Below are 20195 nucleotides of genomic sequence, written 5' to 3'. Positions count from 1 at the left end.
TCTTAGCAAATTATTTAGTGTGGGATAATAGATATTTCATAAACTACTTGTATCTCTCTGTAAATGATGTATACATTCAAATAATAATAATAAAAAAAAAACATATTCCACCCCTACTCATGTTATTTAATGGTGCTTTAATGCCTCTGCAAAGAAACACCAAAAAACCACACTCAAACTAATCAGACAAAATGCTTAAGGATTAAAAGCAGACACATTGGTTTGTTTTTATGAGTTCTTGCTCTTTCTGGAAACATGTCAGGAATTTATGGAGACTGATTTTTACTCTTTAGTCCAATTAATTCTCTGTTGCGCTTGGCAACATTTGGTGGGCAGGCAATTTGATGGTCACAGCTGACTCTACAAGCTTCTGTCTTAGCCTATTTGAACAGATGGAGAATGACTGATGACCAAGTTTGTTATGATTAAGGATTTGATTTTTTTAAAACCACATTACAGAATGTCACAACCCAGACAAGACTGATTTCAAGGTAGACATGGCCTTTGCCTGTCATAAAACAAGCTGCCAATTATAAATTCAATCTTAGAGAAAAGAACAAACTATTTTTGTAAGCCAAAGTGTATACTATGCATCTGTTCCTGTGTGAAATGTCTTTGTGGTTTGACATTAAAAAGTAATACCCTTTTGCTGTGGTTAGACATCAAAGCCTTTACTGCCCTGTTGGTAATTAAAAATAATCTGTGTACAGTGTCATTGGTTTTTAAAACCTTGAGGGCTTAAGGTTCCACATCCAAAGTAATAATTTAAATAATTTAGAATTCCCTACCTCTGTCTTCCCTTTCCTCCTGGACAGAGGGCAGGTTCCTCTTGATAAAATAGCTCTCTGTCTCCCTGGCCCTCTGCTTCACTATTGGCCTGCTGTTCTTGATGCGCTGACTGTACTGGCGGGCCAACTGGAACACCTTGTTTTTCATCTTCTCCATGTCCTGAAGGAGCAGGTCCTCCTCCACATCCGCCCTTAGGCTAATGACCCTGGGGATGGGCGCTCGAGAGACCCTGCCCTCCTGCTGCGACCTATGGGTCTCGTTCAGGCTGCCCGCTCGCCCAAGACCCACCTCCCTGCCTGGGGAGGCCTTGACTGGCGAAGGGATGGAGGACTCCTCTGAAATGGTGCTCAGGTCACATTCTTCAAGTATCATCAAAGGCTCACTGTATTCTCCCGCAGGCTTCCCGTTGCCAGATTGGCCCTTACGGGACAGGCTTGGGCTAGCTCCCCTGCAAGGAGCATCCTCCCTGGTGTTTAAGGAACTCTGAGCTTCTGCCGGGGATCTGCTGACCTTCTCCTCCATGTCCTGCCACACCTTGATCATTTCGCTGGAGGGCCGGAATTCCTCGTCACTGATGGGGATGTCGCTGAGGCTCAGAGACACGGGCTTAGACTTCTGGCCATCCACAGTCATGTCAGCATCTGACTCAGAGGACGTTGTTTTCTCAGCTTTATCCATGCCTGGCAGGTTAAACACCATCCAAGAGGCAGGACGGACACTGGGCACAGCCTTTTTCTCTGCAGCAACAGCCTCATTCTTGGGAATGCTGTTGAGCCGGCTGCTAAGGTTCCTGACCAGGCCAGCGGGGATATAGGACAAGCTCTCCCTGCGCTTGATGCTGAAGTTGGCGTCCTGGTGCTCGGCGTGCTCGTAGTAGCTCCTGATCTTGTCTATGAGCAGCCTGTCCTTCTTGGAGAGGGTGGAGTCCCGCCTCCTCTGAGATCCTCGGTCCACCTCGAAAAGGTTGTCCGAGCTGGGGGAGAGCACGGTGGGGTCGGTCCCTGAGGCGGCAGAGTCCTGGTGGAGCAGAATCAGCGGGGGTTCAGAGGAGGCGCTGTTGAGCCTCTGCGTTTTGTCCTGGGCCTCGGCGTTGAGGCTGAGGGCGCTGCCGCTCCTGCTGCCCAGCCGCGGCGAGGGACAGCTGGGGGAGCGCGCATCGTCTGCGATCAGGCTGCTCCGTCGGGACAGGCTGCTGACGAAGCGCTCCGCGATGACACTGGCCTGGTCCAGCACGGACGGCGGCAGGATGCTGCTGGGCTCCATCTCCGGCGCGGCTCCCTCCTCTTCCTCCTCCTCGTCCTCTGACGACTCCCCGCTGGTCAGCCCCTTCACCTGCTCCTGCTGGGGAATGATTGGCTCCTCCACCTTCTCCTCCTTCTCCTTTTCCTCCTCCTCTTCGTCCTCTTGTTGTTCCTTCTCAGGCTCTGACATCTCTAGGTCCTGGTGGCTATCCACGGGCATGGTGGCCATGGCAACAGGTTCTGAATCTGAGGGGATATCTTCCTCTCTAGCCCCTGGCTGAGGATGTAACCATTCTTCTGGGGCCTAAAATGGGAAAGAATGAGGATGAGTAAAAGTCAACACTCTACACTGTTTAATAACCCAGGTCTTGGTGACATGCATTTTTGTATGCATTTTTGTCTCAATTGAGCTGTTAATAAGGTTTGGTTGATCTTACCATTTTGACACTGATAAGGATTTTTCATCTCTTAACAATTAGTTGCTATAGATGTTTTTTGAAAGAAATTTGTTTGTGGAGGGATGTTGTTGCTGGTATAGAGATTAAAGTAAAAGTTCTTCTAAAAATTATTGTTACTTTGTACACTTGAAATCAATCTGTAATACCGATTAATCTCTATCTTAAATGATTAAGATGAATTCAATGAATGAGTTCAATTCAGGATCTGTTTCAATTACTTAACATGATCATGTGACAGTCAGCCAAAATGTGTTAAAGGTGCAAATACTTGGATGAAAATCCATGCCGGCAAAATGTTAACAACCAGACATATGGGTAAATAAATGAGATTACCACTGACTAGTACATGCCTTGTTTCTGAGTTGTGTTATATATTAAAGTTTAATTTTTTGCTGCTGTGATGTTTTCTTTGTAGTACTAGCGATTAATTAATTAATCTAAAAAGGCACAACTGCAACAGGGTGTTCTGTCTGACAGGACGCCCCTCTCCAAAGGAACCAATTAGAACTAAGAGCGCAAGATTGGGGAAAAGGAGGCATCCAAAAGGATGCTTGTTTTTAGAACAGGTGTATATTGTGGAGGCCAGAAGAAACCTCTCCTATCAGAGAGTTTGCTTCACTGAAGTCAGTAATGACAGCAACTACACAGGAGGAGGCCATTTTCACTGTGATAACAGAGACAAATCCCAGCTTGACAGTACGCTACCTGAATGACAACATTCCCATTGGGACGACTGGCAGATGTATTGAATGAGCCTGTGTTTTACAAATGCTCTGCTGAGCTTTACAGTGGATATTTGCAAACAGACCCAGACAGCACTTACATGAACTAACATTTTTTTCTGTGATCGAGCTTGGCCAGAATATCTACTTAAAGTCAGCGTAAGTAAGAACACTGCGGAGTGAGAAAAGCAGATTGGTCGAATCACAGCCTTAAGTTCTGGCTGCATACGTGAAACTGTTCTGCATTTTTATGCTTAGCCCAAATGTCTCATTGGACAGATGAACACATTATGCACAGAATCTATGCAACACTATTGATATAATCTTCCAAGTATGACTTTACCTGTTCAGCTGCAGAACTGCCATTCTCGGTCTCATAAATCTCATTCTGACCTGGTGACTGGCTGCTCTCACTCTTTAGACCATTCTCTTCAGTGACGTCACACCCATCTTCATCCTTAGGGTAGTAATAAAATGTATGAAAGGATTGAAGGATACAGAAAATCCACAATGTTATGGCACCTGTTGGTCTGTGCTGTTTGAGGATGATAAGAACCCACATATTCTCGGAGATACAATAATTACACTTGTGTTCCGACAGTTCTGATTCTGGTAGTACAATTGCTAGCAATTGCATGCATACTAGTGGTGGCTGGATACATCGTCTAAAGATGCTTAAAAACAATGGTATGCATTTCAGGAATAGGTACTACTTACACCGCAAAAGTTCAATAAGTATTTCTTGTTTTGTTTATTATAACTGCCCTTTAGAGAAGGGAATATTTTAGTTTATCTCCTAACATTGCAATGGCTCCAGTTAATTCCACTGACAGTGTCCAATGATTGACATTGTATAAACAGAAAAAAGAGAAAATGCACTGGTTTGAGAAAGCAGTGGACTGATTTTAGGGGACCATTACACCGGCTAGGTTAAGGCAAGACCTACTATAATTGTATCAGTGGCTGGCTGTAACACATTGTATCAATCAGGGTCCCAGGGACTTTGGGCTTCTTCTTGACTTTTTCAAATGAGCCATTTGGGTTGCTGCAGGTTGTGTGACTTCATTAAAAAAATCCTCTTAATGCACACCAGATCTGATTGCAGATTATTAGTGCTCAAAGGCATGGTAATGTACTGTTCTGTTCTGTGAACACAATGCTTTCTTTTTACCCTCTCTTTGTGTGAGTAAAGCAGCATTATTATTACAAATGATTTCTCTAAGAATACCTTTTCTAATATCAAAAACATCAGTTTGGAAAACTGTTCTAAACATAATCTGGTATTTAATATTGTGTTTTTTTCAAGTCAAAAAGATATTAGTGTAACATCAACAATGGAAAAATAAGGTAACTTGTTTTTATTTGATTTCATTCTCCTGAGAAAAAAAATCCACACAAGCTACTCCAAACCACAAAACTGTGACAATTAGAGACAGGGGTGTCAAATCTGAACATTCATGCAGGCCATGCATCAAACAAGTTAAATTAAACATACAGGGTGACCACCCCTTCCTGAGAATGTGAGGCACTGCAATACACAGTTGTGAAAAAGGCCAAAGCCCTGTTTCACTGGACTGTTTCACCTGCTTTGAGCAATTACAGTAGCTATGTTTCTTTCAGTGGTTGTGAAATGCTTCATCTTGGTGAAAATTAATTCCAGAACATACAGAATTTAGCCACACCTTCATCTGAAAACACTGCATCATCCTGAGGCTAATGGTGACACTAGGTATCACATTGTTGTATGGCATTCATGCACATACATCAATATGATCTGCGCCTTTAATAAACCTCCTTAGGACTAATACATTCATAATTGCAATTTATTCCATCAGGGACTGGGTAGTCACCCTTACTTTGAGCTGGAGCATATACTTCAACAATAACTCTTGTTAGTGGTCATCATTCCTGGTGGGTTTAGTCCATGCAGTGGTTAAACGTGGGAGCCAGTGAACGATGTGGTCCATGTATTATCGAGATGCTTTCATTCGCAAGCATTAGTTAGTGTTCGTGGACTCAGTTTGTTGCAATAATGGATTATACTGTGGTGTGAGAGCTCAAGCGAAGGGTGATGAATGACCAGGCAATGGACTGGAGGGAGAGGGGAGGTGGGGGGGGGGGGTTTAAAATAGGAAACCCGTTGGTGGCAGAGGGCCTCACCGTTGTGAACCGAGCGAAAAGCAAAGCCCTGGCCCTATAGTGCCAGCAGGAGATGGCGGCCAGCATTGAGCTGGCAAAGTCGGCTACCTGGTCGTCCCCCATCAGAATATCGTCCTTGTCACTCTCTCCCTCCTCCTCCTCCTCTTGCTCCACCCCACCCTCACAGGGCGGCGTCCCTGGCCTAGGCTCCTCACTGTCACTAGGACTCAGCTGTTCCAGCGAGTCCTTTCTGTGGCCCAGCTCTTCGTCATCGTCCTCCACACTAGGCCTCTCAGCCTCAGGCTCTCCTAGGCTTGAGCCCAGGGTGCTGACACTAGCTCCGGCCTGCAGAGAGCGCCTGTGGGACTGCAGGGCTCCTTCACTGTCTGCGTGCTGTAGTGTGAAGTCAGAGATTTTGTGTCGTTATCAAGAGGCCTTCTCATAGACACAATTTGACTGCAGCTGCATTTACTTTCAAGAGAGATGCCATTTCTTTGCAGCTTTCGTGATTCCATCCCATATTCAAATTGCTAATGCTCATACAGTGAGCATTGTGTTGACATTTTTAATTGTATGGCAGATAAATTATATTTAACCCAGTGCATTGTTGAATAAAATGAGTTAAATTTAGACATTCTCAGGTGAATTTGAGAGTGCTTTCACATTGTGATCAGACTTCTGGTACTGTACCCAAGAGTAATGGAAAGGTGACAAATTGGTTCTGTTTACATTGAAAGTGGAAAATCCAAGAATTCCAAGACGCAAATTGCAAGTACAGATGTGTTGTTTATATTTATGGCTTTTCTGCTAGGCTGTGTGAATCTGTTATTCCATTAATCTGTTCAAACCAAAGGCTTCTTTTCCTTTTATGGGACTACCAGACTTCTTTACTTTTGCTCTGCACCGTTCAGTGTCTCTTCAGAAAATCTGCATGAGGAAATGAATCACTCATAGCTGAGAGTGATGGGTCCGCAGTCCCTTACAATGCCAGCTCAGGGAAGCAAACGCCTGGGATCAAGCATAAAATTACACATGCCATCTTGGCTGAATCTCTGAACAATGAGAGATGAAGGTATCTTTACCATGTGGTAACTTTTCACATCACGAGTTGCTTAATGCAAACTAATGAGGGATATGTGGGGGCTAAGTAAATAGACTAGATAGTGAAATTTTGAATCACACCTGGCCTCTCACTGTAACCGATAAAGAGAGAACACAACAGAACTGATGGAAGTGCGGTGAGGAGCGCAATGAAGACCTGGTTGGAGAACAGGGTGAGAGCATGGTGATCATGGCTGTGTACAGATGTGGCCCATGCAAGGTGATGTGTGGATATTCAAGACTCCAAAAGGTGCTGCAAGAAGGACTTTAACCGTCTGACAACCACAGAGAAAATGACATGCCGTTCCATTTCATCCAGCACAACAAAACCTTCACCTTTCGTGACCCACTTGGGCCCGCGCATTTAAATTAGTCTGAGGTCTGCATTTTCTTTCATTTGGGTTCGGCTGTTTCCACCGTGCGAAACAGACTTTCACTCCCTTTACCCACGTGGAGGTTATCTTTCTGAAGCACACTGGAAATCATGATCATAATTAAGCTGACGTGCTGAACCTTGAATCCTGAGCCAGCACAGCAGGGTAAATACAGACTTTGTCAAAATCATGTACTGGAAATGTTCAGGCTAATAAATCAGGGCTTACCTTGAGAATAGCTGCAGGATGCATGTAGATAATGGGGGAAAGGAAAAATAGAAGAGGGAAACATCAAATGAGAATCAGTACATGTAAATAGCAATAAACACATGGGCACTACACCAGATTATGTAAAATGTATGACATACAGATGGTATCTCCTTCTTACTAATTAACTTTGCTGCTCTTTCAATCTGTTCTATGGAATGAGCTGTTCTGAGATATATAAACTAATCTTACTGTAAACTTCCCATTTAAAATGCTTTTTTCCCACCTAGACACATATTTAGACATTTACACATTTGCAATTTCTTCAAGCCCTTCATGTACCAGTCACTGAAAACCAAATCCTTAAGACATTAATGTAATCTTCTGAAGATTGAAAAACCTCCCTGTATTTGTATCATTAAAAAATGTGAATAACACACTGTTCTTTCAGAATCTCAATCAGCTTCAAGACAATTCGCTTGGACAAGTCCTCCCCCCTCCCTTACTAAAAACACCAGAAGAACATAAACGAAAATGACATCTTCATTAAACTTGCGTCCAAATTGCATGCAGTGGGAGGTGTAAAAAAGAATGGCTTACACAAAAACTGCTTCGCTTTCCCTTTCATTGCTGGCAAATTAGAATTCACAAAAGAGGAAAGCTACTGATCTGAGGCCAAAAACGAATATGACAACCGAAAAGAGCAAAAGCATCACAGAGACTTTCAATAATGCAACACGTTATTAACATCATTATTTGCGTGGGCAGAGGAGGAGAGAGCCTGGCCTTTGATCTCCTCAAGAGGACTACGGTGCGGGAGCTGTCTACTACCAAAGCTGCCTTTGAAGCCAGGCTGACAGTGGGTGGAGCATGATGGTCCTGTATGCTGGGGCATACTGCTCACTGGGCACAGGTCTGTGCAAACTGGCCAGCAGCAGGCCTGTCTGCAGTCACCTACCCCATACAGACTGAACACAGCTACAACCCACTGTGTTCTTGTTAACATGTGAAGTGTGGACACGCCTCAACATAAAAAAAAAAAAAAATGCTGCCTCATAATTAACAGTGATGACCGGAGCCACCAATATTCCACAACTGAGTTAGTCTGTGATGTGTCTATAATCACCACACCCTGTTTCCCCTACACATCCACTGAGTGGGTCTTTGGAAAAAAGAAAAAGAAAAAAAAAACTTCTCTTCAGCATACAGCATGCAAATTGAAGCCAGCTCCTATAAGGAGTGCTTAAATTGAATCTCTGTTTTCAATTACTGTAGCCTGTCCATCTTGGAAATGCATTTCAGTTGGAGGCGTCATTGGTCATTATGAGTAAACAAATGGGGTGTGTTCTTACTCGCTTACCTTTGGTGCTCTTTATGATCTGCTTGGCTGGTTCTGAGAGGAAGAAATGACAGAAATCGGTTGTCAGTGTATTTGTGAGGGAAACACAAAAGGAAACACTTTTACTGATGTTTTTACTGTTGACATTCAAATTTCATCCTCATTTTGACACAAACAGGATAAACAAATTAATTAAGCAAGCTGGTTCCATTATCAGCATAGGCCTCCGATCCTTTGGGAGTAACTGTCCAGAGGTAAATTATTCACAAACAGCATTTATACTGAGTGCAGACCTACTTCACACAACAATAATGTGGCACCAGCAGAAATTTAATACATTGCATTTATAATGTCCAAAGACTCAGCTGAATGGTTCAGGCACCTATTTGTGCTAGCAGCTCTCAAATTTTTTAAAAGCAAGATTAATGTGTGTATGAATGTTGTGGATTTTATATGCTGTCGTAAAAGTAGAAAGACAATTCACCTATTACATTTTTTAATTAACGGTGCTTTTTATTGTATATAAATAGCATTTGTCCATTTGTTACTTGTTTATATGTTTGTTGCAAGCAGCAACCCAATATCCCCTGTTGCAATAGTATTTCTATTTTATTATATTCTGCTTGCACAGTAACTGAAGCAATTTTATGAGGTAATCTAATTATACCTCAGTCACAAAAAAATCTTATGCCTCATAATGCATTTATTTCACTGAAAGCTTCCACCATTTCTCTCAGTTCTGTGTGTTCATACATTTAGAGGACAATATACATTAGACAACACTTTACAACTTTTTATGTTTTTAATACTGTTATATGAAATAGTTGAAGGAGAGGCAGCCTTTGCTCTGAGAATGGCTGCTTTCCAGATAATTTTGAAGCATGAGGCAATGAAATCAGTCAAAAATGGACTGCTAGCAGAGTATTGGAAACTCAAGCCAGATGACGGAGGGCTGTGTTGTTGACCAGAACGGGATATTTAATGAAGAGAAGTTTGAGAATAGAAGCTGAAAGCCCAAAGGAGAAGAAGAGCTTTGAGAGAACAAACAGTTGCTCACCTGACTGCCTCCTTCCTTGCCGCCCTCCTCCTGGGAAATCATCTGATTGGCAGGACACCGCCTTCTTCAGCCTCTCTGGGCTGTACCGGTACTTTGATGGGTCTGGGAAGAGGGAAACAGCATCGATCAGGGTGCTGAAAGTAGTATGAAGTTTCTGGAGAAGAAACAGTCTTGTATCTTATATCTTGCACGTCCAAGCACGCCTTCACACGTATCCTGCAGCAGCCACCATGCAACTCCTGCCTGTTTCTTATGTCACCAGTACTCTTACTCTCAGTACAAAACATTAGCAGTGATAAACTGCTGTTACCCTATGTCTGTTAATAGGTAACCAAAATCCAATCTATTAGCAGCGAACAGGTTGACTTTGATACTCACATATGGAGTCCATTTCCAGAATGGCCTCTTTTGCCTGACAGAAGGAAATAAGACTCTTGAGACTGCTTGTTTCATTCTTTGCGTGCATATACGGCATGAACAGTAAACTGAATGTGCGGAAACCATTGCAGAAAAGCAGGCCAAGTGTGTACCTTCTGTGGAATGATGGCATGGTGGTTTTCTAAAATGAGCCGTTTAATGTGATGGGCCCACAGTCTTTTCTCCTCAACAGTCTTAGCCTGTGGGAATAAAGAAGGGAAACAGTGTATCTGCGTTCTGGTTCTTCTAACACATCATTACACCTGTTCCAGGGTGCAGTAGCACCTGGCAAACTCATAATAAGAAACTCATAATAAGAGGGGATATTTAAGAGTAAGGAGTTCTGGTCTGCACATATTTAAAACACCCTATATGAGCAGAGGCATTCCTATCTTATAGTAGTCTGAATCAACCAAAATGATGCAACACCTTCAAGATGACATAAGAGTCAACGACATTAATGTATTTTTATGGGTAAATGTAGATATGGATACAACAGGGAGTTACATGAGAGTAAATCAATTGTGGGAAAAATAATAATGCAAGGACACTGTATCACTAAGGGAAAAATGGACTTTATGACCTGTAGCATGTGTCCACTCACCTGTACTGTATGAGGCTGCTTTGGGTGCTTAAAGTGGGTAACGCTGAAGCACAGGGAGTCCTTGGTGCTCTCAATCAGCATCAGGGTGGAGCACTGAGATCACAGGGATTAGCCAATGTTACAAGGAGCGGAATTCACTGAAACATGCGGCTGGTACTGCATTGTGGACTGCGCAGTGTCCTTACCGAGATGTGTGTCTTATAGACATAGTGCTCCCCTCTCTTCTTTGTGATGAGGAGCATCTTGTCGAAGAGGAAGAGCGTTCTCTCATTCTTGGCACGGTGGACACGGAAGGTGCCCTCCAAGACCAGCTCCCCATAGGTGGTGAGGTCAGGTCCTTTCCAGTTAATGAGTAGTGATTGGACCTCCTACATAAGAAGGCATGCATACTAGTAAAATGTGTTTGCACTGCAAACAGCTAGTGAAGACCACTCACTCACTCTCCCACTGCCTTATCAGACGTTTGTTCATACAACTGCAAGATCACAGTACTTCCTGTGAGGCTTTTGCATCTTCACACACCTCTGAGAACTGAGATCACACTAACCACTCCTTTGCAACACTTTGTCACCGGCAAGAGGCCTTGACAGTCTAATTACAGAAAATGAAAAAAAGCTAGTTTATGCCTAATTTGGGAAAATATCAAGTTTCCTGAATACAGGAATGACATGAAGTGTCTGAGTTTCATTAGTGCCAGCAGCTTGCAAGGCTGTCAGGACACAACCACATCTACATTTCTACAATCACCATTTATCCTTAAATGCACTTTAAGTAGTTTTAGCAGCAGTACAGCTAGGTGTAACTAGCCTTGTTTCTCTATGCATCCATTTCTAGTTCATGACATATTCTGCCTTTATATAATGCAGATTTCAAGGTTAAAAAAATGAGACAAATTTATTAAGAAAGAGTGAATGAGGCTTTCTGTTCAATAAACAACCCCATACAGGTTTAGTAGCTGTATCTGCCTGTGCTACTCAGTGTTCATAGAGTAGCAAACACAAATTTTCTGTATATGATAAGATTACGCATTAGTGGGAAGAGAACAGGGATGACAGGAAGTGGAAGAGTCAATGAGCAGGAAGGACAGAGAGCCAGTATTCAGATCTATGTACTGAACAGTGCCACACATGGAGGGTGTGTGTGTGTCCAAGTTAGAATGTTCTGGATACTCTCTGTTCTCAGTCTGAGATCACCTTAACCTGTATCCTAACCACAATTGTTGTGTATTGACAGTGGAACAGTGACACAGGAACAGGGCTTGAGGTCTATGTTCAAAAGTGTCTGTGTGTGCATTCATGGGTATATATATGTGTGTGTGCCTGTCTGCGTGTGTGTGTGTGTGTGTGTGCGCACGCATATGTGTGTATATATGTGTTTGTGTGTGTATCAGAGACAGAATGTGTGCGTGTGTGTCAGGACAAAGCATGTGAATGAATATGGGCCTGTTCCTGCCTGTATGGATGGGGAGGCTCCTGACCTGCAGACGAACAGCATGCTCGTGCTTCCTCTTCATGTCGTTGATGTACCAAGCCACGCCTGTCATGGTGTCAATGGCCTCCTCCACCACTTCATAGCCCTCTTCCTGGGGGTCGAAGTGCTTGGCAATCTCCTGCAGGTGCAGAGGATCAGGGCATGAAGACCATTTCTCAGTGCTAGTAATACAGGACACTGACTAAAGCTAGAAGAGACTGGGAGAGACTGGGCCAGGCTGGTTAAAGGTGGGAGAGGGCTTAGCTGCAAGTGGCATGGTAAGCCGGGATGAGTCTGCAACTGGGAGACACTGGGAGAAGCTGTAAGAGTAGGGATGGGTATTGAGAACCGGAACTAAATTGGTATTGGTTCCTGACTGGTCAGTACTGAAATATCGATAATCTCCTGGACAAACGGTGCCGCTATCGGTATTTATGTAACGTTAATTCATTCTAACATAGCTGGCATTTTCAAATGGTTGGTGCTAGATTGGATCAGCTAGAGGGACAGGAGGGGTGCTCTGCTCCGTGTGACAAAAGCGTTCGCATGCCTCTGATTGGCTAACCCTAACCCTAACCTTAACCATTTCGAGTGCCGAGCGTCATTCTGTGCTCTCCAGTCATGGCTGACAGGGCAAAACATTCAAAAGTGTGGGCTCTCTTTACTAAATTTAATGAAAATGCAGCTAAATGCTATATATGTAAAAAGGTAGTTGCGTGTAAAGGGGGTAACACTAGCAACCCCATGAATGACTTACAAATACGACATTCTATAAATCTGAAGCAGTGCAGCGTGTTTGACTGCTTTGGCAAAGCGGCTGCTGCACCTCTGATGCTGATGGGATTTGCCAAACTAAAAATGCAACTGTCTCGACCTCGTCAAGTCAAAATAACACTCGTTATCGTTATAAAAATAAGTCTGTAGTAATTAACTCAGGACACAGTTAGCATTGCTTTTAAGCACTTCTAATTTATGTTCCTAAATAATCCCATAGACAATGTTAGTCAAGCAGCAGCCACAGCGTCATCAGTGGATAGCAGAAGTCAGACACCCAAGTCCAACCCATCCTCCATCGCTAGACGAGGGAAAATGACACAGGAAAAAAAGGCTGAGAGAGGACAGTCTACCTGGAGCAGCAGGTGGTACTTGAGGATCCTCTGGACAGGTTTGAGCAGATAGGAGCCCAGCGGGAGCGAGCGTTTCAGGGAGGCCTGTCGATCCCGGAAGAACTTGGCCAGAGCCTTGCTCCTCATGCAGTCTGTCAGAGCGGCAACCGAGCTGCAGGGATAGAGGACACCAGAGCACCATCAATCACCCCAGCACCCTGGGGAACAAGTCCAATGCACATCAATCACGCATCTACAGACTTTTCCAACTGTCTATCTATCCATCACTCTGATTATTTCTTCATTACTATTTTCTCCTCTCCATGCAGTCGCTCAACTCTAAACCAATCCACATTTCTCTGCACTCTTCCACTGGCCAATTTTAAGTGAATTGCATTTCATATTGAAATATGACGAATCATGACTGGCACTTGCCTATTTTCAGGCATTGAGAAGGCACTTTTAGTTGCACATTTTCTCACCAATCGCCTCAGGCAGTTTGAAAAGAGATACTGTGCTGCTGAAATCCACACTGAATCCTCCAGCTCACAGTCTAGCTGGGCAGGATATAGTTCAAAAGTTCACTGAATTAAATGTGGAGAAAAAAATACAACTGAACAAACCCTTTATCAAAATACAATCCCCCTTATCAAAACAAACCATAAAGGGAAATACACACACACACACACACACATACACACACCTGGTTCTCCCTCCCTGTGGTTCTTCTGTTGACCTGAACCCAAATCACCTGCCTAGTTATAGCTCCACTCCCAGAGACTGTGTAGGTGTGGAATAAGATGGTGTGCCGAATGCATGCCTGTTGTTTGTCTCAGAACTCAGCCGAGAATGACACACAGGTCAGTCACTGACTCATTCAGAGACAGGAGCTAGAGCGTGGATGTAATTTTTAATCATAAAAACACTATCAAATGGTGAAGGATAGACACTCAGGGAGCACTGTGAGTCTCTGACATTTCAGAGTGATTCATTTCAGTGCTTTCAGCTGTCACACAGTCACTCAGCCCCATATATTACACTCAAAGCTCTTCCTTCTCTGAACTAATTTGATTTGTTAGGTGTACATCATTTGCAGTTATCTTCAGTTATATAAAGACAAAATGAACACTAAGGTGGTGTCCAGTTATATTATATACATTACCCTTTTGACTAATTGACAATAGATACAAGTGTATATTTTTCACCAGTAGGTGGCAGTACCAGTGATAACTTCAGTCAGATGCTTTATCATGTGAACTTTATCAGTTCATAACAGTACCCACTTCCAGTGTAACTGGTGTGTTTCAAATACGGAAAAGAAGTTTACATTTGAAACCAACATGGGAGCCATGCCTCTGAAATCCTGGTCAGGTTTTCCCAAACAGGGAGAGTCAGTATGTGATGCAGCAGAAATTGCTTTCACACTCCAGCAACAAGTAAATCAAAGTAATGAAAAATCTAATTACAATCAGGACAGTCCCCCGGAGTGTCACAGCGTTCAGAGGTTCAGTGCTGCGTGTAATTTCTGCAGGCTTCGGTGGGCCTTGGAGAGCCTCTACATGCATGGGGTGGATTGGTGTTTACCCAAGCAGAGATTTCACTGAGTTTCCCTGGTCAGGTGATGGCCCTCACCTGCATCACATGACCCCATCCCCCCGCTCCCTTCCTTCACTCTGTATATGCCTGGACTTGGATGAAATGCAGTTTCTGATCTTTTCACTTACTTGGGGTAGTTTGTGCAGTACTGAGTGTAGATCTCAAAATACTCGCTCTACAAACAGAAAAGAAAGGCATCGATCAATATTTCTCAAAAGGCTGGCTGTATATGTAAACAAACACATCTACATTGTTTGAACAACTTGCTGAACAAATCATAACACATACTGTATTAAGACTGCAATTCATTATTGTTAGCGAATTTTACCCACCTTGTCCACAAAACACCTGGCAATGGCCACAGGGTCGTTCTCGCACATGTCCAGTGACTGCAGAAGCTCACTGTAACAGCAAACAGAGGGTCACCGTCAGAGCAGTGCACAGCCCTGGATGCCTGTGGCACAATGACTGATGGCAGAAGACAAACAACGATACAATGACCTGAGTTCACCCACAGCAAAAATCAGCTACCAGCCTCTTAGGAGATAGTGGTTGCTCCCACTATTTTTATATTTTGTCTCTGGTGATTATTTGGCTCTGCGCAAAGGCCCACCTTTGCTCTCACGATCCAAAGGGGTAACCCCAAAGTGAGGATGCATGGAGAGCACAATATCGCCCCTGACAAATCGCAGGCAAAGGGGCAAATAAACCACACGAGAAGTACTGCAAACGAACCGACTGCAAAGGGACCTTTCAACCTCAACATGCACAAACTCAACCAGAACCAAACCATTCATTTTACTTACCATCTCAGACCTCAAGTGCAACAAACACTGCGGCTCTTGATCCACTACATTATTAAGGGTGACAACAACACAAAGGTGTAAATTTGCTGAAATGACACGGAAAACTAAACATTCCTGACTCTGAGGTCACAGCTCACATGGGGCTGGGGCTGGGGCTGGTGTAGGAACAAACAAATACGGTGAATTAAGATTCTTAGAACACGCTTGGCTAATATCACTAATCCTTTTGTATGGGCCTTCATAGAAATCAAATAAAGGAACAGACTTAATGAGGAGATCAGAGACAGCATTGTGTGGAGAGCCAGGGGTAGGAGGCACACAAAGCTGATGCAACACAGAAGATGTGAAAAAGCTGAAGAACAATATGGGTTCTATGTTCTATGTTCTGTATTGGGGTAAGAGCAAATTAGGATACATATGCATTTTCAATAACAAAATTTGTGTGTTTGTGTGTGTGTGTGTGTGTGTGTGTGTGTGTGTGTGTGTGTGTGTGTGTGTGATTGAAATCCAAAAAAGCTTGCTGAAGACAAATTTAATCCACAACACCCGACTTGGCAAAAGTAAGTGTTTCTTGACAGAATACAGCAATCCCAAAATAAAACTGCACTCAAAGTTCCACTAAACCTAAAAGTGCACAATAAACCATTCTATAATTGTATTAAAATTTAGGCTTGATGATGCATTCTGTTCTGACTTATCCATTTCCACACACTTTATTCTGATTTAGAGATATATGTGTTTTGCCTTCGGCAAGAACATTCTTTGAAAAGGAAAAGCAGAGAAAAGATAAAATGGTTGGATCAGAACTGAATTTACCAAAAGTTGCTGAAACTGGCCACAGACATCGTGTATTAGATGTTCAGCGATGTGATTTTGCCATCCAATAGCATGCAAGAAAGGTCTGAGTGACAGAGTGCCTGATTTAAAGAACCGGCAAGAGTCCAGGATACACAAACTACCTCACATGTTCCTCCTCATGCATCATCACTGAAGTGACCAGCTGCAGGTTTCACTCAACATGGATATTTTCTCTAAGTCAGGAAAAGCAATCACATGGGATGAATCCATCTAAGATAATGACAAAGTCATTCAGATTCACTAAGTGAATAACCAATCCAAGTCCATCTAACAAATGACCTGTAGAGAATCCCACTCAATCTTCCTGCCCTGTGAAGCACTAGGACCACAGATTTTACAATATCCCTGGTGATTACCATGGGAAAGAAAATCAACATACTTGTGCTTTACTCCCAAAGGCAGAAAAATTAATTTAGGAGGTTTCCACACTGCTGTGAGTAGGCATATCCAACAGGAAAATAATAGAATAAGCCAAAAAAGTGTGAAACAGTGAGTGTATTACATCAATTTTCTGTTCCAAAATGATTACAACTGGAGTGGTCCTAGGCGAAAAACAACAACAAATTGAAATGAGTAGCAACCAAGTGCAAAAGTTATTACAATAAGAACCAGGTAACTGATTATTTATGCTGTTTTATTTCTTGCTGACTGTTTGAAACTGCTCTTGTTGCAAACCCTTTGGGATAGAGAGGCAAAAATGCCCTATATCATAAATTCACACTTTTTTTTGCAAATATGAGTTCTCCTCTATTAAAATTCTTACTGTGAAAGGCTCCAGATGGAATTGTGCATCAGCAGTTTGAATCCCTTGGGGCATCTCTACCTAATTGGCAATATTCAGTCACAGTGCTTAAGAGATGTGTGAAACATTGGCATATATCCCTGGGCAATTCCCTCCCTGTCTTCATTTAAAATGTGTTTTAAGGCTTCCTCTGAATGCTGCGGTTCATTAGAGGCCATCTAGTAAAACTTGCCTTCTGGTAGGAGAGAATATCCACTACACAGGGATATGCACACAGACACACAGGCAGACAACCCTCAGTTGCTCCAACAAGGACATTTATCCATTCTCTTTATGTTATTCAGAACTCCATTGCAGAGGAGTTCGGACATCCTCCACCATGGAAGCCCTACATGACAACGGTGGTCTGTGCAACTAAGGACAAGATCACTCTTTAGGATCAGGCCCTGACAGAGGCTGGAGAGGATGCTATGCCATCAAAGCAAACAGAGGCGCTCTCTACATTGTTTCGTCTACATTATGTTCCGATAACCAGTGGGAACATGGGGCCAGGCAGCACGACCACAGCATTTGTATTTCAAAGGCAAGCTTCCCCACGGTCCCAGGGCAGGAACGGGACACGTCCTTCAGCGCTTTGGCCTGGGATCTGAGAGTCAGCGTCTGTTGTCACAGACAGGGCTGTTTAAACATCGATTTTCTTTAAATCTTCTCTCCTGGAGTCGTAACAAAATAATAGCGTGGAAAGAGCCAGGCTTTATTCTGACATTTTAGTGAACAAAGCACACAATGTTATTTGTGATCCCAATAAATTGGCATAATCTCATTCTTGGACCAATGCTGCAATGTCATTAGTGCGCTTTGCAGCTGGTCTAGCCTGACTCTTGGCTTTTGGCTCCTCTTCTTTGCCGACCTTCCAAATCATCATTCATGGGTCCAAACACGGCTCACCCTGTCCTGGAATTCCAGCCTGCCATCGATGTAATAAACCTCATTAAAAAATATTGAACTAAAAATAACTACACTAGAATCAATAATAATGGCCGATAAGCCCTAATCCAGTAAGCCCTCTTATAAGGTCAATCCGTCTTTCCAATTATACAAGGGTTTGGATCCATGCTTTGATTTGCATTGTGGTTATGGATTAAGGGATGTGGGGGAAACTATATCTCAACATTTCTCATGAAACATGTCTCTAGACTTACTGATTTTAAGTGGGTTTATACAAGACAAAAGAGAAAAACGATGGGGACTTTGCTGTGTCATGTGTCATGTGGTGGTTAAGAAGGTAAGGTTGAAGCCAGATGGTTTACTGTATTTTAGTACACAGCCAGCTGCATGGACAGAACATGTTATTAAAAATAGTATATAGTAAGGTATAAGTCACCCTGGACGAGATGGTCTTCTGAGATATCCACCTACCTGTTAAACTCATAGATGTCCTCAATGTTTCCGAACAGGGCACACACCTGTTCAGGCTTGATGGGTAGATCGCTTGTGTCGATGATGTGGGCTAGGTAGTCCTGCAAAACAAAGCAGGTCATGATGTCAGAACATCACACTGGGCTGTCATGATAATTGAGCCCTTGTGTGCTGTGTGTGTGTGTGTATGTGTGTATGTGTGTATGTCCATTTGTGTGCATTTCCCTCTTTTACCCACTGAACTGGACATTTCGGCACACACACACTGTTTAGGTACTCACAAAGCCATATTTATATATAATACATAACATACAATAACCAAGCCCATTAAGGCTTTTTTTCTACTGTAATGTTTCAGTGGTAAATAGCCACATGGATAAGATGACAGTAAAAATAAGTAACATGACCAATGCCTATAATGCATGTCTGCCTCTGGCCAGTAGAGGGAGTGTGCACACTTTAAAAGCAACCATTCTTTGTCAGTGCTGCTAAACTTGTATATAATTATTAGTTTCAAGTGTTGATGACATATGTACTGTTTTGTCTAATAACAAAATCCAATAATCCTCGGTTATATACTTTGGCATCTGCAACATAAACAGCTACAGTGCTTTTCAGATTAACTAAGAGCATGCAATTTGTGCAGGGGTCAGAGAGGGTAATTCCAGTCTTTCACAAAGTGCGTTCAAATTTCAGAGGTAATCATTTAATACACTATTCAGAGCTCATTCTGTATCTGAGACGCTAGCTGTTCTTTTGGCTGCTGCCCAGATAAGCCCAGTCCTGTGGCTCCACCCGACACGCTGTTCCCCTCACATGACTGTGTGGAGAGACCACTCCTACCACAGAGTCCACTTAGTACAGTATCGCTAAACTGCATATCACTTCAGATGAACAGCAGCAATAGCCTGGGAATCCCAACCACTGTGTAGCAGGTCATCTGTGCTGCAATACAGAATCAAATCATTCTGACCGTTTTCTGCGTATACAGTAATATATGCTTTCTGAAATAACAATACATACGTACCAATAGGCCATGGGTGTATGGAAATGTTTACTGCAATTTCCTGAATATTTCTCTCTGAGACTGAGGCAATGGGCATGCTCAGACTGCTAGGATATAAAGCAGTATCCGCCCCATTCTTGGGCAGATGAGACCTGCCTGGGAATAAAATCATTCTATTATCAGACAGACTGAAGCACTGGACTATCAGGTTGCAGCCTTGCATTTCACTAATTCATCCAGCATTTCAGCTCAATTCATGCACACAGCTCCAGTGAAAATCTCCTTAGGAATGCGTTGTGTATCAGAGCAGGATACTTCCATAGCCTCACAAACAGGCGCTGTGACTACAGACTGTAACCCAGAATGACTGGCATTCACAGGACACTACAGCCACTTACACTGATCTTTTTGCCCTTGATTGAATGGGTCTGTGCAGTTCATTCACATTCTTTCTTTCCGTTTCATAGATACAGTAGAGACAGAATCAATATGCATTTTTTTCTCATTGGCCATGTCGGAGAACACGAGTTGTCACAGGTTTCATGTTTTCCATGTTTTTCATCATGAATCATGACTTCAGTGAAATCTGTACATTTCAGTACCTGAGTACTAAAACATGTTCCTGGAGGAAATAAGGAGAGCATTAGCCAAAAACACTCAAAGCCATAATGGGACCTGCAGAGAAGATTCACCCCGCAGTGAAGTCCTACAGGCACCATATTGTTAAAAATCATATGATGGTGG

The 20195-nt window shown here is 43.0% G+C and overlaps 1 protein-coding gene across 1 annotated transcript in view; it reads right to left on the bottom strand.

The window, feature by feature from the left end:
* Positions 1 to 20195, bottom strand: part of LOC118786529 (pleckstrin homology domain-containing family G member 3) — a 70463-nt gene that overhangs the window by 2623 nt on the left and 47645 nt on the right. Inside the window, exons 4-17 of the mRNA XM_036541621.1 lie at positions 18446 to 18546; positions 14953 to 15022; positions 14749 to 14795; positions 13046 to 13196; positions 11926 to 12057; positions 10634 to 10816; positions 10449 to 10541; positions 9958 to 10044; positions 9806 to 9839; positions 9428 to 9529; positions 8392 to 8424; positions 7053 to 7063; positions 3554 to 3667; positions 789 to 2334 (exon numbers count right to left, since the gene is read on the bottom strand). Of these exons, the coding sequence (XP_036397514.1) occupies positions 789 to 2334; positions 3554 to 3667; positions 7053 to 7063; positions 8392 to 8424; positions 9428 to 9529; positions 9806 to 9839; positions 9958 to 10044; positions 10449 to 10541; positions 10634 to 10816; positions 11926 to 12057; positions 13046 to 13196; positions 14749 to 14795; positions 14953 to 15022; positions 18446 to 18546 (2704 nt within the window). The remainder of the gene's footprint in view (positions 1 to 788; positions 2335 to 3553; positions 3668 to 7052; positions 7064 to 8391; positions 8425 to 9427; positions 9530 to 9805; positions 9840 to 9957; positions 10045 to 10448; positions 10542 to 10633; positions 10817 to 11925; positions 12058 to 13045; positions 13197 to 14748; positions 14796 to 14952; positions 15023 to 18445; positions 18547 to 20195) is intronic.

Source organism: Megalops cyprinoides, chromosome 12 (genome assembly GCF_013368585.1).
Source record: "Megalops cyprinoides isolate fMegCyp1 chromosome 12, fMegCyp1.pri, whole genome shotgun sequence".
Lineage (NCBI taxonomy): Eukaryota > Metazoa > Chordata > Actinopteri > Elopiformes > Megalopidae > Megalops > Megalops cyprinoides.
Note: the sequence above shows the minus strand (reverse complement) of the source record. Positions and strands in the feature narration are given on the sequence as shown.